At 38.3% G+C, this 24,196-nt stretch overlaps 1 protein-coding gene across 8 annotated transcripts in view; it reads right to left on the bottom strand.

The window, feature by feature from the left end:
• Positions 1–24,196, bottom strand: part of LOC127575281 (nuclear receptor coactivator 7-like) — an 81,971-nt gene that overhangs the window by 51,514 nt on the left and 6,261 nt on the right. For 2 of the 8 annotated variants that reach the window (XM_052025035.1, XM_052025038.1), the window contains exons 2-5: positions 21,560–21,817; positions 21,200–21,344; positions 10,604–10,663; positions 3,200–3,471 (exon numbers count right to left, since the gene is read on the bottom strand). The exons of 1 other annotated variant lie outside the window; for it this stretch is intronic. In XM_052025035.1, the coding sequence (XP_051880995.1) occupies positions 3,200–3,471; positions 10,604–10,663; positions 21,200–21,249 (382 nt within the window). In that variant the 5' untranslated portion in view covers positions 21,250–21,344; positions 21,560–21,817. The remainder of the gene's footprint in view (positions 1–3,199; positions 3,472–10,603; positions 10,664–21,199; positions 21,345–21,559; positions 21,818–24,196) is intronic. 5 more of the 8 variants (XM_052025040.1, XM_052025039.1, XM_052025036.1 and 2 more) reach the window with 4 other exon arrangements.

Below are 24,196 nucleotides of genomic sequence, written 5' to 3'. Positions count from 1 at the left end.
GAGGAAAGAAAAAACAACAAATGGGGGAGAGGAAGGAAGCAGCAGGGTGCAATAAAGTGAGAGAAAGCCAAATACAACTTAAAATACTGAAAATACATGAACAGGGACCCAAAGGCTATATCAGGGGAATTCAGTGGTGAATGGTTATCATCTTTGTTGAGAGGGAAAGTGGTAAGGGAAGATAAGGGAATAAGATAAGGGAAGTGGTTCACAGTTTCCAGAGTCTCACTGTGGACTTTTATCATTTGTGGGCACCTTTGGTAGAGGGCCTTTATTTTGCGGAATATTGCCATGCTCTCAAATCCTTCAGTGAATGACTTGGCCATCAGCATCCAAATGCACACAAATGTAACTACTATCTGCATACTGCAAATTAGAAGGAAGGGCTATTTTAGAGTGGAGATGATGTAGGTTGACAAGTTTCCCATTAGTCCTGTAAATTTAATCCTGATAAATGTGAGGTGATGCATTTGGGAAGACAGATAAAGGTAGGACATACACAATGAACAATAGGGCCCAAGGGAGTATTGAGAGACAGGGGGACCACAGTGCACACGTTCAAAGATCTCTGAAGATGGTAGTACAGGTAGATGAGGTGGTGAAGGCAGCATATGGGATACTTACCTTCATTAACTGGGGCACAGAACATAAGAGCAGGGAAGTCATGGTACAATTTTATAAAACAGTGCAAAAATGGAGTACTGTGGATAGTTTTGGTCACCATACTATAGGAAGGATGCAATTGCACTGGAGAGGGTGCAGAGGAGAATCACCAGGATGTTGCCTGGGATGGAGTATTTCATGGACTAGGTCTGTTATCCTTTGAACAGAGGTGGCTGAGGGAGGACCTGATATGAGGGGCACAGACAGGGTAGACAGTAGGATGATTTTCTTCACAGCAGAGATATCCAAAACTAGAGGGCTTAGATTTAGTTTAAGGAGTAAGAGGTTTAAATGGGATTGGAGGAAGAACTTTTTCACCTGAGGTGTTTGGAATCTAGAATGTACTGCCAAAGTAGTGGTGGAGGCAGGTCCTCTCTCAACACTTGAAATTCCAAAACATGGAAGGCTAAGTGCTAGTAAATGGATTTAGTATACATAGGCATTTGACAGTGGGCTGTAAGACATGCTGCAGTGCTGTATGGCTCTATGAAGTAGGGATGACAATGAATAGTGTCCACGACACTAACTCCACACTGGCATTTAGCCTGATAGGTTATAATAGAGCAGAGTCAGTGGCAGTTTGAAAGCTAGCTTAAGAGAAATCCAGTGTGGTGGCACGTGGCAGGTATGTGATTGGTAGCAACTGTGGGTTAAGTAAGTTTAATTTAATAAACTAAATAAGGTAATTTGTTTAATACATCTCCTGTAACGGAAGGACATAAGATATATTGCTGCTGCAATAACTGGGACCTTCAGGACACTTGTTCAAGGTGACTACACCTGCGGTAAATGTGGAAGGTTTGAAAAAATCCAACTCAGTGTTTAGGAGCTGCAAATACTGCGAGACATCTGGAAGGCAGAACATTACATGGACCTTTTGCTCCAGGAGGCAACCATATCCCACTGATTAAATACTTTAGAATTAACACTTGGTCAGGGACCGGAGAGCAGGGTGGATGAAGCAGCCCTGGAGAAAGCACTGCTGATGCCTCAGTCCAGTAGATCTAAGTATTTTGTGTGATGACACAGCAATGTAGTGCTGCTGCCTCACAGCTCCAGGGAGTAGGTTTCAATCATGTCCCCGAGTGCTTTGTGGAGTTTGTATATTCTCCCTATGACCACATGTGCTTCTGCCAGGTGTTCCAGTTTCCTCTCACATTCCAAGGACATGCTATTAGGTTAAATGGCTGCTGTAAATTACCCTCGAGTATAGGTCAGTGGCAGAAGAATCAAAAAAAGGGGAGTTGACAGCATGTGATGCAAGAGAGATGTTGTTGCAAGGTAACCGGGAAATGAGGGGGAATGGGACTATGGGATTGTTCTGCTGGAAGCCAGCATAGACCCAATGCATTGTAACAAGAGTAACAACCAAATGCATGTAGCCAGTGACTAAACAAGATGACATCCCACATCCTCTACCACTCCCTACAAAAACTTCCTGTAACAAATCACTACACGCTAAAAACTATCCTCCTCCCCCACCCCCAGTGACATATTTTAATGACTCAAACCCTTCCCAAAACCCATCAATTCCACTAATGCTCAAGGACAGGAGCCTAGCCCTGGTTTCACACTTAATGAACCAACTGTAGCCAGAGCACAGAAATCTGAATTTAAAGCATAAAATGCTGGAAACACTCCACAAGTCAGTCAGCATCTGTGGAAAGAGAAACAGATTTAAATGTTTCAGGTCAAATACCTTTCATCAGAACCAGAAAGGAGAGAAAACAAGTTAGTATCAAGCTGCAGGTAGGGTGGGGGGGGCGGGGAGTGCGGTAATGGATAAGAAAAGGGAATATTTCAGACTGGCCGAGGCCAGGGTTCTGTTAAACTGTAAATGAGGTCACCCATTTAATTGGGTTATGGGGGCAGTTACACGGAGAAAACAGTATCCTTTGTTTATAAAAGCTATGAAATGAGGGCAATTAAAGAGTGAGACATAGATAAAGGAAAGTAAGAGGTGCAAAATGCATGACATGCAAAGCATCATCCCCAACACAAAATCTGACTGCTTGCATCTCTGCAATAGTGTATGTCAGTTACTATTTCAGCCAGGACTGGAGCATTCCCTCCACAGTAAATTCATGCCCCAGGTCTTTGCCCCTCTGCTCAGGGAAATAGATCCTTCCTATTTGCTCTGTTCATTCCCTTCAGCCACCTTTCTTCCAGGGAAACGGCATCAACTTCTCCAATCTTTCTCACAGTGACAATATTCCAGTCTTTCTTTGTTCTATTTTCTTCACAACTTGTGAATCAAAATAAAGGCCAAATATGGTTGAATGTACATGTTATATATAAATCTTGGTAGAGTTGCATAGCGAGTATGTACATATCAGTTTTTAAAACAATATCAAACAGTGTTTTCTCATTTGGCTTTGAGAGACACATTTTGACTGGCCTTTAAGTGCCAATTTTGTTTACAAATTTGATCACTTTGTAACACCAGGAACACTTCTCCATCATGCATTTTCATTTTACATAACTAAAAAAAAGGTTTGACTGTTAAATCTGTGTATGATGATTTACAATTACCTACCAGACAAGTAAAAACTCTTCAGCTCTGCACGTCGGATTTCTTTCCTTTGAACAGATTTTCTTTTATTGTCTGTAGTATTATCCCCTTTCTTCAAAGAATTTTCTGAATTATCCATAAACTTTTCATCGTTGACCATATGTAGTGAAGAAACATGGAGGTTTTCTTTAGAATCATCTTCACCAGTTTGTATTTCTATTTTGGGCAATGGATTTTCAGTATTGCATCTTGAAGATTCTGCTTCCTTTTGTTTTAGTTGCTTTGTTCTTTTCAACCTTGAAATAAAACATTGTGAATTTGTTAGACAAATGGAACTTGGATCTACAGAAATTATAGCACCAGAAATGTAATTTGCTCCAAAGTACTTGGCAATGTATGATGATGATGATGACGACAATGATGATGATGATGACGATGTCAAATATAATTCATTTTCTTTCTCATCTTTTGGCTGGACTTATTTCAACTAAGAAACTGACATTATCTGGTCACATTTTAAAATGTACTCCAATTACAAAAATCTCTAATTTCAGTTTTAAACTTTTCAACTGATTTAGCCTCAATAATTGAGGAAGTTCCAAATTTCTACTATCATTTGTTCAAAAAAAATCCTTTTGATATCACCTTGACCAGTCTCTCTTATTTTAAGATTATGTCACCAATTTTGAACTCCTTCCACCCAAAAAAATGTTTCAATTTACTCAAGATAGATTTGAGTATTATATAAATAATTAAAAGCTAAGAATTATGAAGGAGCAGTGGGATTTGGGAATTCATGAACAGAAGTCACTCATATTGAAAAATCACTAAAGTAAGCTGATACAATGTTAATTAATGCTCATCCAAAGAGAATCACAATACAAAGGGGTAAATGTAACAGTTGCATAAAGCTCTGCTTAGACTGCATCTGGAGTAGCTCATTTATTTCTGGTCACATTTCCATTTTAGAGGATTAAAAATGGTATAAACAATGTTTATGATCATGGAAGGATAAGAGGGTGCACAGCAATAACTCTCAATTTTTCTCTCCAAATTATTAATAAAATGTGTGACAGTAGCAAAGGCCTGGTACATCTCAGTGGAGGGTACCACCTGGTACATCCTTCCAAGCAGCGTGCAACCATTTTCCCTGTTCTTGTTTTCCTACCTCCTAACCAGGACATCAGGAGAACCCACTGCTTCTCTTAAATGTGCACTTGTGCAAATTTAAACTGCAAAAAAAGTTATTGGTTTAAAAGAACAAACTGCACATTCAGATGCTTTATTAACTATTGCCTCCTGCTCTTCCTTTACAAATGGCTCAATTAAACTCAACTTTGAGACTAATTGTCAGGATCTTCAGCTGAAAAGACCAAATTCATTTCAACTGGACCTACTGTGATGGTCCTTTTATTCTGCAGTTTTCTCCTTCAAACTTTTGAAGCAAAATGCTTTTTAAAAAAATCATTCGCATAAGTCATGAAGAGATTTCACCTTATATTATTAATGTTCATTTTTTCATAAATTAATGTATGTTCTATTTTTATACACGCACACCAAGGAGAAGAAATCAGTAATATTTTAATTCTTAGTTATAGTTCTAGGTTAATGGCATGCTTTAAAAATCTGGAGCAATAATTGCAATGAATGATACATACGTGCCTCCATTAAAAACAGCAGAGCCATTCAAATGTTGTTTCTCAATGCCCTGTAAAGCATGTCTCTATATATGTATGAGAGCAACAGAAAATGTTGTTATTGTTGTTAGCAGCAGCAGCCTAAAAGAGCAAGTCTACTAGAGGATGAGCTTCAGCAGGTTGGCAACAGGCATCAATTCATGGAATGACTCAGAAGTAGCATGTGACAACCCATAGATTTAATCTCTGCTGCCCTCTGCCCTATCATGTACCTTCCCCGTGTTCTCAGCTCCACGCTTTCTCTCCATCATTAAATTTGCTTGATCCCAACTTTTCCCAATACAGATAACAATCACAGATCTGAGATATTAAGTGTTGCTTTCTCTACAAGTGCTGCCTGATCTGCTGATCATTTCTAACACGTTCTATTTTCAAGTGAGAAGGCTGCATTTCAAGTAGGTGTTTTGGGTACATAGTTTTTCCATGGAGGTTTTCAGAAGTGAGACGAGTCTAAAGGCAGAAACATCATCAAATGTGCTATCAGTAGCTTCTTGTTTGCCAGTATATTATAGAGTTACTCAGTATTAGATGAAAAGCAGTCATTTTTCCCTCTATCCAATAATGTTGCTGATTTGTGAAAATGAATAGATCCAAAAACTTGAAAAACAAACTAGATTGGTGTTAACATGGTATTCAATTGATGGTTATTTAAAGTTATTAGTTTCCTATACGTATAGTAATTGTGACAGTCCTGGCTTACAGTTCCAAGAAAAAAAAGATATGCCATACACCTTTGCAACCAACAACATTACCTAACTCCTACATCTACATAGGACATTACCAACCAACAGAAAACATGACAGCAACCCAATCAAGATATTCTTACAACATTTCTCATGAGACTACGCCACCAAAGTCTAGTATCTGAGGAATACAAGTCGAAAAATCCAGCACAGCTGACACAATATGGTGCTGGTGAACAACAACAAATCATCTACAGTTAAAGTACAATAATCCGGCATCCAATTGTTCAGAAATCCTGATGGTTCAGCATCTGGCTCATTCATTGGTCTGATTTGTGAGTTGGGGTCCAGAGTGTAAGTAGGGTACGTAGCCAGAACTGGGATTATGTTCCAAAACTCCAGGAGTCAGGAACACCTATGTTTGTAGCTAGAGCCAGGGTCCAGAGTACTTATACATTTCCCATTCCCTTTAAACTCACGGGGTTCACAGAAAAATTTATTGTTGTGCAACCTTCATAAAACATTAAAGTGCATTTGAGTATTAATGGGAGTAACATCCAATTGTCAAGTAAAACTACTTGTCTGGCACTACCAATGTCCAAGGGTGCCGCATTATTGGAGTTTTATTGTATTTAGCACTGATACACTGAGTCCCCCTTTGTATGGTGTCTCAAATACTAGCTTATTTGCTGATCATTTCCCCCTCACAAAATGTATTGCAATCACTTCTTGGTACATGTGATATTGCAGTACATGCTCAGAAAAGGAGAGTCATTATATTAATGGAGAAGATCAGCAGGAGACAAAATAGTTCGCTTAGCCCTACAACCAAATAGAGGTTCACATGAACATAATAATTATTAAAAATAGCATTCAATGTGTAATCGATTACTTATTTCTCCAAATGGACAAGACAAAGAGCAGCCAAGAAAAATAATAGATAAAAATTATTATTCAAACCTTTAATATTATCAGAATTACCCAAAATGAAAAGAACTTAATGCTAAATAAAAACTGGTTAAAAAGGAAACTTCATATATTTGTGGTCTTTGTTTACTGCAGTACAAATTAAAGGATAGGTCATTTTATGACAACTTACTAACAGGAATCTAAGGCATTGTTTGCCTTCATTCTACTTTGAGATTCTGCAGAAATCCTTATGGAAAATTTCTTAATGGGACTGATTAATTTTAATAGTTAAATTTACTTCAGTTTTAAATCATTAGATCAAATGATATTTTCATTCCAAGAGACAATGTTTGTGGTCCATTGGCTACAGGCAAGTTAAATGAGTGGTCAAGGAAATGAAATCTATAGGAAGAATTGTGAAGCTATCCACAGCTAGAAAAAAAACATTTATTTTTAAAGTGATAAAAATGGGAAATATTAAATATTAAAACAGGACAGGCAGCATCTGCGGAAAGAGAAGATCATTGACCTGAAACATCAACTTTCTCCACAGATGCCCCCTTTACTTGTTGAATATTTCAGATTTCAAACTTTTTGCTCTTTGATTTTTTTTCTGTAAATTCTGTGATTAGTAACCTTGTATACTAATCACAGTTAACATGCAAGCACAGTAGGCAATTAGATAAATTTGCCTTGCAGGGAGTGCAAAGAGTTAACTCAAATAATTCCTGCAATGGATGGGATTGTCCTATAAGAGGAGATTCAAAAGACTAGAGTACAATAAATCTAGAAGAACTGAAATTTTACAAGACTAACGGGTGACCCTCAGAAACCTCTGATTTTTGTTTGGAGAGATTATACCCAGTAGATGCTGGAAGGCTGTTCCCTTAGAAGCAGAGTCTAGGTCCATGGGAATAGCCTCATAATTAGGGACAGGCCCTTCAGGACATCTATCAGAAATTTCTTCACTCGTACAACTGTCAAACTTTGAAACTCTTTGCTCGAGAGACTGCATACTCAGGTGTTGAATATAATCAAGGCAGAGATCAAAAAGTTTTTGGGCACAAAGAAAATTGAGGGAATTGGAAAGGATGAAGCTGAAGTAGGCCATAATCTTATTGAACAACAGAGCAGGCTTAAATGGCCCAATTCATATTTTATTTCACATACTTGGGTTGCACTTAAATAATTCATGAAACAGATAAGAGTCATAGAGCAATACAGCACAGGTACAGGCCCTCCGGCCCAACTAATCCACGCCAACCACAATGCCCACCCAGCTAGTCCCAATTTCCTGCGTTCAGCCTATATCCCCCTAAGCCCCGTCCCTGGATGTACATATCCAAGTGTTTCTTAAATGATACTATTGTACCTGCCTCAACCACTTCCTCTGGCAGCTTTTTCCAAATACTCACCACCCTCTGCATGAAAAAATTGCCCAAGTCCCTTTTAAATCTTTCCCCTTTCATCCTAAATCTATGCCCCCCAGTTTTGGACTCCCCCACCCTGGGAAAAACACTGTTACCATCCACCTTATTTATGCCCCTCGTGATTTCATAAACTTCTGTTAGGTCAACCCTCATTCTCCAAGGAATAAAGATCTAGCCTGGCCAACCTCTCCCTTTAACTCAGGCCTTCTAGTCCTGGCAACATCCATGTAAATCTTTCCTGCACTCTTTCCAGTTTAACCACATCTTTCCTATAACAGGGTGAGTGATCAAAACTGTACTCAGTGTTCAAAGTGTGGCCTCACCAACAACTTATACAACTGCAACATAATGTCCCAACTCCTACACTCAATGCCCTGACTGAAGAAGGCCAGCGTGCTCACCACCTTGTCTACCTGTGACGCTGCTTTCAACAAACTGTTCATTTGTACTCCTAGGTCCCTCTGTTCCATTACACTCCCTCATGCCCTATCATTCACAGTACAAGTCTCACGCTGGTTTGACTTTCCAAAATGCATCACCTCACACTTATCTGTACTGAAATCTATTTGCCACTCCTCTGCCCACTTCCCTAACTGGTCAAGATCCCCCATAATCTGCAATAGCCTTCTTCACTATCAACAGCACCTCCTATTTTCACGTCGTCTGCAAACTTCAAGTCTTGTGCATTTGCATCCAAATCCATACATAAATAACAAATAACAAAGGTCCCATCACACCACTAGTCACTGGCCTCCATTCCAAGAAACAACATTCAACCACCACCCTCTGCTTCCTACCTCCGAGCCAATTTTGAATCCACCCAACTAGCTCTCCTTGGGTTCCATGGGACCTAACCTTCCAGACCCAGCCTGCCATGTGGGACCTTGATGGCCCTGCTTCAAGGGTATTTTTACATATTGTAAGTATACACTTGGAGCACTTCTATTTAACCAAGGTTTATTATCAGACCACACGAGATAACTACAATCTAATGTTCCTAACTCACAAATTATGCCAAGCTTTAAGATTTTGACTGCAACTTTAATATTTAATGTCTCATTGTTCAGCAGTATGTGAAAATGCAGGAACTTCAATGTATTTCAGAATGGGAAGTGGAAAATATGTGGACAAGCAATATAACTTTTAAAACCCTTAGGTGTTTGGGGTGGAAGGTAGTCCATAGCTTCTCTTAGGATATCACATGGAGGCACCATCGACTGACTCATGGAACAGACACAGTGAGCTTTTCCAACCTCAATCTGCACAAGGACCTGGGAGGCAGCTGATTCAGAAACAATGCTCAGTGGTACACTCGTTAACAAAATGTGCATAAATGAGTAGTAGAGTGCTTTTAGCTCAAGGTTGACTCTAAACTTTCTGACAACTTGCACTGTGCCAAGTTAAACAATGGTTCCCTGCATTACCCACCACTGAAGAAAGGAGGTTGGAGGGTAGAAATCCATTTATAAGAAAGGAAGAATCAAAGGTTTTGTTTATGAGAGTGACGATCACAGGTGATTAGAAAAGCAGTACAGAATGTGAACTACAAAAAAACATATCAGGTCCTAAGAGGAAAGCTGGGTGGTCAACATCCTAATAATGGCATTGAGGCTATGAGGGGGTGGACAAAAGCAGGCGAGTTAGGAGAGAAACTGGAGAAAAGTAGGGAGTTCAGATTAATGGATTAAGTAATTAATTTACTAGTTGCAGCAATGTTTTATAGGTGTACTTAATGGGAATTTTTTTTCCCTTCCATTCATAGATGTGAACATCACTGGCAAGGCTGGCTTTTATTGCCCATCTATGATTGCCCACAGGTGATTTCAGAGTCAACTACATTGATGTAGTATGGTGTCTTGTGTCAGACTGGGTAAAAAGTGGCAGGATTCCTTCACCAAAAGACATTAGGGAACAAGATGGGCTTTCATAACAATCTGGTAATTCATTGTCATCAATATTGATATAAACTTTTAATTCCAGATTAATACGATTGAAATTCAAGCAACTATTTTAATGTCCCTGGGTTAATAGCCTGGACATCTGGCTACTGGCCTGACAAATGAATCATTATGCTACCAAATTAACCACTAAAGTGATAATTGCAAAGTTAAATAATTATTGAATAGCTTTATAGAAAAAATAGCACAAGGAGTTTACAAATATATTAAACAGGGAAAACTGGGCTTACCGAAGCTTAACTACTACCACATCAGTTAACCAATAAGCATTGAATCTATCAATACTCATTGCTGTGCTATACTTTGCTAAGCATTATGGAGCATTTACTATTTTAAAAGTTGTCAGAAATTATAAATTGCTAGTATATACTAGCTTCCTTAATTGTGAACATTTAGACGTATATCCCATAGCTGCAGAAATCTTTCTAGAAGTGCCTTTCAATAGCATATATTCGCATTAGCACTCCCTAATTAGATGATCCAGTATTTTAGATAAAAATCTAGAAATTTTGCACACCTGCAAGTGAAAATTAATGTCCTTAAAGTTGCCAAAACTAAAATGGATGAACAATGATCAAGTTAAATTCATGATGCGTCAATACTTGCAGAACAAAGCCTAGAGCAATGACAGCTAAACATACATTTATGTACAATAAATCACCTGTGGCACAAAATATTTACTTATTGTCTATATATACTACAATATTTCTTCCCAAAACCTTGGTCTTTCACCAATTTCTAACAAACTTACCAGTGCAGATTTACTGAGAGGCTACAGAGAGAGACGTATGGGGACGTCATGTGAAGCAGCCTGAAAATAGTCAAAAAGCAATAAAAATTTAAACTAAAACTTTTTCAACAGCAAATTGATCATACAATATGAGGAATGAGGCCTAAAATAGCCATACCTGATCATTTTATTAAATGTTCCTATGATAATTGAAGGTACAACATATGCACATTACAGGAAAGAGATTACTGGCACACCAGGATCTTTAATATAGAAAACTTTTCCTAATCTCAATAGGATAAAGCCAGATTGCCACAAAAATAAAGCAATAAATATGCTATGACTTGACATTTGAGTACAGTCCTGCAACTTGCTTTCCCATATCATTTGAAAAGTACCAAAAACAAATGTATACTGTTAAATCATTTCAATGCACTGTAAAATCTAAATACAAATTAATGAGGGAAGGTTTAGTAAGCACTTCTCAAATCAACCGTTCTACTCCCTTTTATGCTTGAGTGCCCAATATAAGAATGTTATTTGTGCAATCCCTTCAAGTCTTGTGACAGCATGAAGTCCAGGCTTCAAGACAAGGACAGTAAAAAAAAATTCTCCCCAGGTAAATCACAAGACATCTCAAATATGGAGTAAATATTTATTAGCAAGTTATGGCAAAAACCCAGCTCTCAGTCTGACACCTCTTTACAGCTGTGCCCACAAAACTTTCATGATTGGTTTCTTTCATCTTAACGGTTTATAGGCCTCCACTCTACCCTACAACTAACTGCTGTAGAATAGAACCAGGAAATCAGTTAGGTGAGGAAGAAAAGGACAATTTTAAAATATTTTAGTATGTACCACAATAGTCATTATTACATTATTTTCACATGGAAGTATAGAGTGAACTGTGTATGGTAGAAATTGGCACCAAATGCTATGTTGATGCTTCAGGTCAAGATGAATAAAAATAATAGGTCTCCAGGAGTTCTGTGCCAATTGATTCCAAATCTACATCATCAGGCAGGTGGAAGGAGGATAAGTTACGGAAGTGTGGTATCATGTGAAGAGACAACACAGCAAGAAACAGCCTGGTTTAATATTTTCATCAGAGGTGCAGTCAGCACTCCGTTCTCTGGAATCTCATTTTAATATGATGCAGATGAAATCAATGAGAACTATAATAGTCTATCAGTACTTAATGAAGAACTATTAATAACAATACCATCCAACACACATTATTGTGAATGACAGTAAGAAAACTATTTTATCCTGGGACAGGTATGGGAGGTGGAAATCAATGCAGATTTTCATGGCTGGCTAATTTCCCCAAAGTACACTAAAGGAGTCAGAATTTGGCTGGGCTAAAAATAGTTTTTGACAAGATTTATTTTAAGTTCAGATATTCACTATCTAATGTTACACATGAAGAGTTCCCATTGTTGCAAAGGGTGGGGAGAAACCCATTATTGTGGAACTGCTCAAGAATACAATATGCACTAATGCTGTAAGAAATAAAAGAGAAAAAAAAATAATGGAAGGAGATGGATATGGATTGGATTACTTGCAGGAGGGTGACTATTGTGAATTTCCCTTTTGGCATGTATTTAGTACCTGAAATACTGAACTCAACTATACTTCTGAAGCTGAAGTAAGAGGAATAAAGTCCTGGGCTGCCAGAATCCATTCAAAAGCACCATTGATCTACAGATTTTATTCTTTTTAAATCCTTAGTTCACAAGAATACTCTTCCCCCAGATAATGAGACAAGGAAGTCAAAACGCAGCTTCCCATACAACATGAAATGGGTTGTGAATGCCAGAATATGTTCATTTCATGAACCACTGTGATAAGACGAGAGAGGGGGATTGTGACAGAGACGCATGCAGTAATATCTCCCTCCCACCAACCCAGAGCCTTTATTGGCCACCCTGACTGGAACATGCTGAACTCAGGACAAACTATTCTAATATGTTAAAGACACCTGCTTTATCAGAGTCAGGTTGCGTACTATTCATTTGGATTACATATGATCAGGAAAGGAATGAGCAGGTGTTGCCATTTTAATTGGATTCTTGATTAAGGACCTAGGGACTGAACAAAACAAAAAGCTCAATATCAAGAGTCTCAATTAATTTTAAGATCAAAGCCTGGAAAACTAGCAGATTAAAGAGACCAGTTATTAATAAAGAAATTAAGTGATAGAGGCAAATATGCAAATAGGAATTTGCCTGCCTGTCAAAAGGTATGATGTGGAGTCTAGATCAGCACAATTATATAGCAGTACAAACCTGAACTTGAAGGCACAGAAGCATAACCCAGTTGTGTTTGGAATATGCACCAGAATATGTGGAAGAGCTGCAGGGCATTAGCTACGAGCAAATTGTAAGTCGTGAAAGTGTGTGCTACAGCACAGAAACTGCCTTAGGCATTGCATGTGCTGCATGACTGAAGGCACATCTTCAGAAAGTGATGAGATAGTTCCCAATTAGAAAAAGACTATATGGAAATTCTAAAATGAAATAATGGAACCTCCTCAATTTACTTTTAGGACAGTTTTTTTGCTCTGAGGAATTTTTAGGCATTTCTGTAAATCGTGGAAAAACAGCTTTTTTAAAATTGAAATTATTTTTCACTTAATGGAGATTATTACACTTTTTTTTATGACAGTTGCAGGGGCTGTATTAGGCAGGGGAAAGAACCAACTGAATAGCTCTTTTAAGAGCCAGGAGAGAGCTAAAGGGCTGAATGACCCCTGCTATGCTGTTATCCTGAAACTATAAAACATAACACATTCCTTGCAGGTGCACACGTAGCTCTAGTAGGTGGCAATTACACTCAAGTACATGACAGTATATGGCAGCATTCGTGATTGGAGGACTTGTAGCTGCAGCAGAGTTTTGAATTTGCACTATAGAGGCGTTGATGTGTTTTCTTATATCCATCTGTTTCCTGGGTTACTGGTGAAGAGGCAATGTTACCATACTGTAGTCAAGCTGCTGGCTTCCCTGGTGAAGGGGACAATTTTCTTTAAGAGAAAAGCTCTTAAACACCCTCAGTAAATGATCTTTGCCTGCAATGCGTCCTCTCACATTAAAATGTTGCCTTAGCAGTATTACTCGGTTGCAATGTAACAACCACCCTCAGGACTTCAATGTGTCACACACACACATCGCAATAGAGCAGCCCGCAAAATTCTTCAAAATCCAAGATCCCAATACTTCTTGTAATTATCCAACAATGCACATTAATTCTTTTCCAATCTTTTCCCCTCAAATTCAGTTGCTCACCCTGATCCAGGCATACCAGGCAAAAATGTTGAGAGAAGAGAAAGATTAGAAAGATAGACAATTCTCTAATTTGATCATGAGCCTGACTCCTCCTCAATGATTTACATTTAAATTCACACTGCACACTGGATTTTAAATGTCTACATATTATTTGCACTCTCCACATTCCACGAAACAGTAGCAAATGAATAAAATTACCTCATTTCAAAAGGTTATAATTGACAATATTTTCAAAACTCAAAAAAAAATCACAACCTGGAGATTCAAGAAATATTAAAATAATATTGACCTGAAGGTGAAAGAGAGAAAGTCTTAATCATTCTATTTAATACCAGATTAAAGTTGTATGAACGTGGTCTTTCAAATAACTTACTGTAGACTACATTAAAGTCAAAAGCAAGCAAAAATAGAAAGCACACCAATCTGATTCAAATAAAAAGCAAATTGTTTCAAAAAATTACATGAAACCTGCTTAGCTTAAACTTCCCTGCATAATTTAAAACATGTTTGCTCCATTTTGCCAGAGTAATCTATGATCTCCCAGAGTCTTCTCTTCCCAACAGTTCCCCAAAACTCTTCAATCTTTTATTTGATAGCTCAGATTTCTTGAACTGTGCATCAGTTTCATTGCCTGTTACTGCACCGTCAACCAATGTTTGGATACCCTTGTCATACTTCAGTGAGAATCTGCAATTTCTCTCAATTCTCATCCAGTAAACAATAGTACTATAACAGCTTGCATGCAAACTTGTCTCTCAACTAATATCAAAAGTCTTAAAAAGCAACAAGGAGAAATCCACAATTACCGTTCTTGGTCATTACTGGATATTGTAACTGCTCCTAGAAATACACAAATGAAGCTCAAGGGGATATAATGTTGTTTGTTACGATGTTCCCAGTGTTAAATGAAGTGATACATAATATCGAAGCATGTATATAAAAACTTGGGAAAGGGGCCAAAGAGTAAGTAGAATCCATGAAACCATGGCCCAGGTTAATGCCCAATACCTGAGGGCAGAAGGGTAAAAGAGAAAACTAAGTTTAAAACAAAAATCAAATAAAATTATAAGTACATACTATGCCAAACTACACAGGATGAAGGGAAAAAAAACACCCAGGAAGCAGTCCTAACAGAAGCAGAAGTAGAATGACAGCAAGAAAATTTGCAGAAGTCTGTAATGGGCAAACTACAACAACTTTTAATTTGTTGATAATAGATTTTTTGAAAAAAAGTATTACTCTGCCAAAAGGAGTTCAAAGTTGAATACCCTAACCATGACAAAACTGGATGACAAATAGAAAACTGGATTAAAAATCTCAGGAGCAAGATAGGCAAGAATTTGTTCCAGAGCATTGGAACATGAAGTTTTCCCATATTCCTTCCAACAGATAAATATACTTTCTAGAATACAAACAACCTATTAAAAAAGTAAGCAGTGTAAAGCAATACTCTCCACTTGTCTGGATGAGTGCTACGAGAATTCCTAGAAGCTCAACAGCATCTAGGACAAAGCACCTGCATGCACAGCATCTCATTAGTACTCTAAATATTCATTCCCCCCACAACCATTGCAGAGTGGCTGCAGTGTATACCATCTACAAAAATACACTGCAGTAGTTTGAATACTCCATAGTTTCTCCCAAGCTTGTGACTTCTACCAACAAGATGAGGACAGCAGATATATAGGAACACCACTACCTGCAAGTTCCCTTCCAAAACTCACATTATCTTGACCTGGATAAACACAGCTTGTCCTTTATCATTGCTGGATCTAAATCCTGGAACCCCCTACCCAGTTGTAGAAGTACCTTCAACAAAAGGACGACAGCAGTTCAAGAAGACAACTCAGCAGCATCTTCCCTTGGGCAAAAAGGAATGGACAAAAAAACTTTACAAATAGCACCCAGACCACAAAAATGAATTGAAAATATTCACATGCAGAAACAAAACACATGGTTAACAAGGCCATTCCAATTGCACTAAGAACTGTTCAACATTAAGTGCATAATTCAAAACGAAGAGAGCAAAAATCAGTGTAAAAATTAGACAGTACACAAACGTATTGATTTTCAATGTCATTGGGTAACACCTGGGCTTATCATCTGTGAATTTTAAATGTATAATTTCCAACAACTAATAAGAAGTACTAAAGGCAAGTCAAATCATACCATTCTCACTTACATAACCTTATGAAGAATTAAGTAAAATTAAATATAGCCTTCAAATTTCTGAATATAACTGTTTGGTTCAGATTCTAACTCTAAAGACCTCTCACTGAAATCTTACTATAAATCTTACTTTGAACTGTTTAACATGATTAAATGGCAACAGAAACAAAGTTCTTCCATTTTAAAAAGTTTCTTACATAACCCTATTTAATTCTTTAAACTAACCCAGAGGCAACACAGCAGAGGTGTAACCAAAAATCAGTGTTGATACTATATCTTTAATGCTAAGTTATTTTTCTAGTTTCCTCTCTACCAAATGCCGAGATAATGTTGTGGGGCAAATAAATTAACAAATCCTTTCCAGTAATGCTTAACATCTGGAAAGATGAAACATCTTAATTAGCATGAATGCCATCTGTGCATTTCTTGCACCATTGTTCTAATAAAACCACAGAAACAGGGTTAAAAATTTAGTTATTCTACTTGCTTACAAGGTAGCTGCATCCATAAAACTCAAGTTGGAAATTCAAAATACAGCAAACAGCTTTAATTTATCTCCAAAGTAACCTTGTCAGAAACTGTAATTGAGAATATGTAGACACTAGAAATTCTGCAGATGCTGGAATCTGGAGCAATATGCAAAAAGTGCTGGAGGAACTCAGCAGGTCAGGCAGCATCAATGGAGGGAAATAAACAGTCGACGTTTCGGGCTGAGACCCTTCATCAGGACTGGAAAGGAAATGGGCAGAAGCGAGAATAAGGTGGTGGTGGGAGGGGGAGGAGCACACGCAGGCAGGTGATAGGTGAGTTCAGGTGGGGGGGGGTAAGATGCAATAAGCTAAGAGGCATTAGGTAGAAGAGGGAAAGGGCTGAAGGAGGAGGAATCCGGTAGGAGAGGGCAGTAGACCATAGAATAAAGGATGGAGAAGGGGAGGAGAAGAGGAATAAGGGAAGACAAAGGAGTGGGGGGGGGGGGGGGGGGGGGGGGGGGGGGGGGGGAGAAAAAGGGGTGGGGTTACCAGAAGTTCGAGAAATCAATGTTGAGGCCATCAGGTTGGAGACTCCCAAAGCGGAATATTAGGTGCTGTTCCTCCAACCGGCGTCTGGCCTCAACGTGGCAGTAGAGGCGGCCATTGATAGACATCAATTCCACATAGGACCTCCCAGTGGCAACCCACTTCAATTCCACATCCTACTCGCATACTGACATGTCTATCCACGGCCTCCTCTACTGCCGTGTTGAGGCAGACGCAGGCTGGAGGAACAACGCCTCATGTTCTGCTTTGGGAGTCTCCAACCTGATGGCCTCAACATCGATTTCTCGAACTTCTGGTAACCGCACCCTTTCTTTTTCTTCCACCCCCTCCCCTCACTCCTTCGTCTTCCCTTAGTCCTGTGGCTCCCTTTCCCCACCTTGATGACCGGCCCATCTCCTCTCCTCCCCCATCCTTTATTCTATGGTCCACTGCCCTCTCCTAGCAGATCCCTTCTTCAGCCCTTTGCCTCTTCTACTTATCACCTCCCAGCTTATTACATCTCACCCCCTCCCCCACGTGGACTCGCCTATCACCTGCTTGTGCGTGCTACTCCCCCCCCCCCCATCTTCTTATTCTGGCTTCTGCCCTCTTCCTTTCCAGTCCTGATGAAGGGTCTTGGCCCAAAACGTCGACTGTTTATTTCTCTCCATAGATGCTACCTGACCTGCTGAGTTCCTCCAGCACTTTTTGAGAATATGCAAACTTGCAGCAAGCAATTAAGAGGGCAAATTCACATTGACCTTCACAGCAAGAGGATTTGAGTCCTGCGACAATTACACAGGGCATTTTTGAGACCACTCTTGAAGTACTGTCTACGGTTTTGGTATTATTACCCAAGAAAGGTTGTACTTACTATAGAAGGATTACAGCAGAGGTTCATCAAACTGATTCCTGGGATGGCAGGACTGGCATACGAGGAGAGATTTAGTTGACTAAGTTTGTATTCGACAAAGCTTAGTAGAATGAGAGGGGAAGTAATTGACAGGGCTAGACAGGCTGGATAAGTGGATGATGTGTTGCCTGACTGGGGTGTCTATATCAAGTCATCAATGTCTCAGGTTATTAGACAAGAGAGTTAGGACCGAGACAACAAAAGATTTCTTCACACAGACGGTGGTGAACCAGTAGAATTCTCTATCACAGAGGTCTGTAGAGGTCAAGTCACTGAATATCCTTTAAGGAGACGGATAAATTTTTAGGCTCTAAAGACATTAAGGGATACTAGGAGAGAGCAGGAATGCTGTATGATCATATTGGACAGCAGAGTAAGCTTGAAGGGCCAAGTGATCTACTTCTGCTATTTTCTGTTTATAATACGTTTCACTAATACAGGAGTTGAAAAGAGAGATCTACTCCATAATAAAAAAAATTTGGATGCTTTATAAAATGATTAATTCTACCTATTCAACAGCTGAAAATTGGAATCTAACTTGGCTAAATAGGCAAAATATCATCCTAATCTATAATCTCAATACAAGACCCTCAAGTTCTTCAGAAATTAAAGTGCCCAATTCAACATTATTTAAGAAGTACATGGTTTCACTTTGCTCTGATTTGACTACAAGCTGACACCAGCTCACTTAGCACTATCGAACAGATTGCTGATATAGCATTCAAGCAGAGAGAAAAAATATTTTTACTAAAAAATCTAGAAAAAAACGTCAAAACTAACCAGCTTGCCAAACGCATCCAGAGAGCTTGCTGAACATGTCCACATTCACTCCAATGACAGCGCATTACGTTATTAGCTCTTGGCTAACCAGAGTACAGTAAGCAATGACCCCTTTTAAAGTTGATTCAATTCACACTCTCATTCCAGGAACACATCTGAGTGAGGTAGGTACCAATGTATAATTCATGTGAGATCAATTGATGCAGCCTTTATTGGGTAGAGAATACCCAAAGTAAAAATGGCACTGGCCCCTGCAGCATGCCATTATAATACAAAAATCAACACAATTAAGAAAATTTCTGATTTAGCTTAGGGCCTCTATTTGTCACCATCTTCTCTCAACCACCATTCTCTTACTACTAAATCTTGTGAACTAACTTCCTAATGGACATTTTTTTTTAAAAACCCCCTCATAAATCCAGATATCAAACCACCAGATTTGAAATGAAATTGTGACTGCACTTCTTACTCAAGCTTCCCTTCCCTTCCGTTGATTATTATCAATTTAATTAACAATCAAACTAACCCCATGTGCCTGGTTGCTTGAAACAGATTCACAAAACACTACCAAACACGTGACACAACTGGTCCAAAGCAAAATCTGAATCAATAGTTCATCAGTATAATTTACTGCCAGAGTCCAAATGGATGTTCAAAATTCTACAAAAGCAACTATTCAAAAACAAAAGCCAAAACCTAATCTTATGGTAAACATGGAAATGATGTACCACTACAACATTAAAAATAGTAATGTCACATCTCTTTCTATTTACTCTCATTGCACTTCAAATTTTCTATACATCCCATCTAATATTTTCTTAAACACACAAATGGGACAGAAGTGGTAATCTGCCAATGTAAAGCATGACCGAATGCTATTAGTGCAAAAAAGGCTGCCCACTACTTGTGCTCCTAAATACATTTTGTTTTGCTGTGAGCTTGCCCTTGACAACACAAAAAGATTAAATGGAAACACTGCAATTGTCCACAGCCATGTTGTTTCACTGAGTTATTTTAGCAGTTCAGCTAAGGAGAGATTTTCAAATTTGATGAATATCAAAGATAATATTATAGATTGCTAAACTAGTAAGTGTTTAATTCAATTATCACTCAATGACTTCTTCCAGTTTCTTTCTCTTTAAGAGATGTTTCAGCAGAGGGTAATTAGGAGAAAGTATGCTTTAATATCAAGTAACATTTAGACAAATTCTTAAATATTTTTTCATTTTACCTTTGCATTTCAAGAGCATAGAAATGGAATGAGAGAATAAAATTTATGGCTCTGGTCACCCAGTATATGCCATTTTGGAACAGTATTATCAGTAACCATGTGCCATTACTTCTTTAAAGATGGAGAGCTGCTAAAAGCAAACTTTGTCCAATAAATGCTTCAAGCAGTTTGGATTTTGGCATGCAAAAACACATCAGGTTCTGTATATATGTTGACAACAACTAGCTTGACCTCACTACCATCTCATCTACCTCTCTGCCATCTAATATCTACTATACTATTACTCCAATATCTAGGATTTGTTGAGAAATTTTCTCCCACTAAATACTGGGAAGACCAAAGACACTGCTTTTATTTTCTGTCACAAACCCCATCCCCAGCAGCCATGGCTGCAGAGATCTGTCACGCCGAGTCACAATGTATATTAAGCATCGATTGCTTTTTGGAGATTGGTTAAAAAACCAAATTAGGCATAAAACTGAATGACGGAATAGAATTGAGGGGCAATATGGCCTATTCCAGATTATTTTGCTTTCAACTCTGAACCAGACCCACTAAAGCTACGGTATTGTACGAGACCTCAGGATTGGCTTCTACCCATCTATTCTATTTAGTTCTTCAAATACATGCTGCATCAACGTCAATATTAGATTCCAGAGCTAAAACTTAATTCCTCATGGACAAAAGCCCAGAATTTAACATGTAGAATCAGAAAATAGAAAAACCACTGTACCCAAAGATGTTATATTTTGCAGGGGGAAAACAAAATAAAAAAGGTACCCATCATGCGAATAGGTTCTAAATTTGTGGATAAGGCACATTTAGTAGTACAGAAGGATGAACATTTAAATTTACTTTCCTGTAATTCCAAAAAAAGGAGAAACCTTGCAACCTTCAACACTATCTTCAGCCTAAAATATTAAAAACTATAAAGTAGAAAATTTGTTTCCTCCACAAAATGACAGATGACTCATTTGTCAATGCATCCTAAATACCATTTTCCTTACTCAAAATGCATCCAAACAGTAGTTTTTATACAATTCTATACTTATTCCAGAGACAATAAGACAACAAGCATCTCCAATCTCTATTCCAAACAGTGATACAAGCATGTTTGTTCTGTAGGTATTTATTCATAACATTTTAAATCCTTTACAACAATAATAAATAGTAAAGTGAATATAGATTTCCCAGTATGTAAGTAAATATGAAATATTTCACCTGGCAAAGTAACCTGGCCTCCTCTCTTTTCTCAACTCTTTAGTCTCCATGGCAGGATATTTAAATGCAGATTTTTATCTTCGTCCGTGCCCTGCAGCTAAGTTGTGTGACTTTCTAGGTTTCTTGTCATCCACGTGGTAAATCCCTGTAATTACATTATCTTGTGACTCAGTTCACAAATACAGTAAGTAGCTATTGTTTACTTACAGAGAAACTTAAAAGCACTTGACTAAAGTTCTTGATTATGATATGCAAAGGCTGTGATTCACTGCCAGTTTTTAAATGGATTGCACACAATAATTTTTAAAAAATCACTTCACAACATCTTATACTAACGGAAATAAATTTTGATGAACTCACTTTAATGTAGTTCCTGGTAGCAGAAAACCAAAAGCAGGATGGTATACTCTCCTGAAAGTCAGCAATTGGGTACGTCACTGACAAAATTTTCTCATGTAATTGTCAGCATGCTCAGGACCACTGTGCAAGTACTCACAAACATGGAAGCTCTGAAATTCTCGATGTTGTTGCTGACAACTTCTTAGCTCTGCTCCAAAACCCCAGCAGCAGAGCACAAATTCTTGCTGTTTCCTTGAAGTTAAGATTTGGCCACTGAACCTACAATATGGCAGACAAGGTGCAGTTTTAGTGACAAAATTCATTTCAATGGAAAGGGAGTGAAGCAAGTTTAAGATAATTCCAGTATTTTTAAAACAAAGATGTTTGGGAAGAGAATGGCAAAATGATATTGAGATCAAGCTTATATCAGCTGTGATCTTGTTGAATGGCAAAGGAGGCTCAAAAGGCCATTAGCCTATTCCTACGTTCTTCTAAACCTCTATGATTTTATGGGAAAAATTCAGAACATAGCAAGAATGAATATTTTTGATTATTGCAGAATAATTACTTTAGGTCTGTGTTTACTCAAATATTTTAAAATTGAATTTAGAAATTAAAATTTTAATAGTATAATTAATAGTTTGAATATTGTAGAATAAACAATTTACAAAGAAATAAACTGTTCAACAGCCAGTTCAGCCAAAGGGGCATATTGCTTTGCTCCTGTTAAACATTGGCCAGAGCTTGTTCTGAGTAGATTGTGTGATAGGAATTACAACCAAATAACCTGCTTTGTACAAGCCTTACTCTGCAGCTGGCTATGTGATCCAAGCTGCCACTGGAAGATTCACTCCAGGATAGTACAGACCCAGTAAAATGGAGAGCATAAAATGAGCACAGATAGGCTGTTACTTTCAAGGAATTCTGGACAGCCCGTTTAATTAGTTGTTCACTTTGTGAACTCCCAATCTTCCAATATGGGACTACTTGCACATCAGGAACTAGATTAGTGAGATCTCAATAAGCCCAATATAAAACCAGCATAAGGTATATCATATAAGATCCCTGAAGGACTCTCGATCTTAATTGCAGAGCAATCCAAAAACTTTCTGAATTGAGGGAAAAAATTACTAGTTAGCAGTTTGACTCCAAAAATACAGATAAGATGCTTTACTTCTATAGCAACATGATTCATGAATAAATAAAATACAACAGCTGTATTTCAAGGATGTAAGGAAGCAAAGACAACATTATAAGTGATACTTGTTAAGGTTGGAATGGATTACAAAATAGCCATAACCAGATGTCACTAGTTTTGTGTGAGAAATGTGTTATAAAATGACTTAAAGGAATTATGCTATTTTAAAATTTTAATTAAAATCATTCTATATTATGAAGCATTTCCATAAAATCAAAGGTTTGTAAGAACATAAGAAACAGGAGAAATAGGCCACTCAGCCCCTCAAGCCTGTACCACTATTCAACAAGATTGTGGGTGATGGAGTCTTGGACTCAAAACAACTCACCTATTCTCTCCCTGTCTCTCAACTCCCTTGTAGTTCAAACATCTGTCAGTCTCCGCCTTGAATACATTCAGTGACTCTGCCTCCACAGCTCTCTGGGTTAGAGAATTCCAAATATTCACAACCCGCAGAGAAGGAATTCCTCCTCAACTGCACCTTAAATGGAAGGCCCCTTATTCTTAAAATAATGTCCTCTGGTTCTGGATACCCCCACTAGGCAAATATCATCTCAGCATCCACCTTGTCAATCCCCCTCAAAATCTTGTATGCATCAATATGATCATTATTCATTCTTCTAACATCTAATGAGTATATGCCCAATCTCTCTTCATATCTCAGCCCCTTCATACCAGGAATCAACCCAGTAAACCTCTGTACTACCTCCAATGCAAGCACATCCTTCCTTAAATACGGAGACAAAAACTGTACATATTACTTCAGCTGCAGTCTCACCAGTGCCCTTAAAGTTGTAGCTTCAGTGTTCCCTTCTCACCAGTGCCTTACTTCTGTAATTCATATCCCTTGCAACAAAGGCCAACATTCCCAATTACTTCCTTTACATGCATGCTGAATTTATGTACTTCAGGTACTAGGATCCATAGATGCTATGTACTGCAATATTTTATAGTCAAAGTCAAGTTCATTGTCACCTGCACAAATACAGTATGTATGCACAGGTGCAATGAAAAACTTATTTGCAGCAGCATCACAGGCACATAGCATCATATAAGCAGCATTCACAAGATAAACATAATTTTTACAAGAAAGAACACAATTAGAACAAAAATAAAACAAAGTCCATTTTAGTGCAAAGTGATCATAGTATTGCTAATCTGTAGTGATTAGGGTTTTGCCAGTTGGTTCAAAAACTGAATGGTTGAAGGGAAGTAGCTGTTCTTGAACCTGGTGGTGTGGGACTTCAGGCTTCTGTTCCTCCTGCCTAATGTAGCTGTGAAAAGATGGCATGGCCCGGATGGTGGGGATCTTTGATGATAGATGTTGCCTTCTTGAGGCAGTGCCTCCTGAAGATACTACCAGTGGCGGGGAGGGATGTGCCCTTGATGTATTGGGCAGAGTCAACCACTCTCTGCAGCTTCTTACGTTCCTGCGGTCTACAGGAACATAAGAAATAGGA

This window comes from Pristis pectinata, chromosome 10, assembly GCF_009764475.1.
Source record: "Pristis pectinata isolate sPriPec2 chromosome 10, sPriPec2.1.pri, whole genome shotgun sequence".
NCBI lineage: Eukaryota > Metazoa > Chordata > Chondrichthyes > Rhinopristiformes > Pristidae > Pristis > Pristis pectinata.
This window is presented reverse-complemented; position numbering and strand designations above follow the sequence as displayed.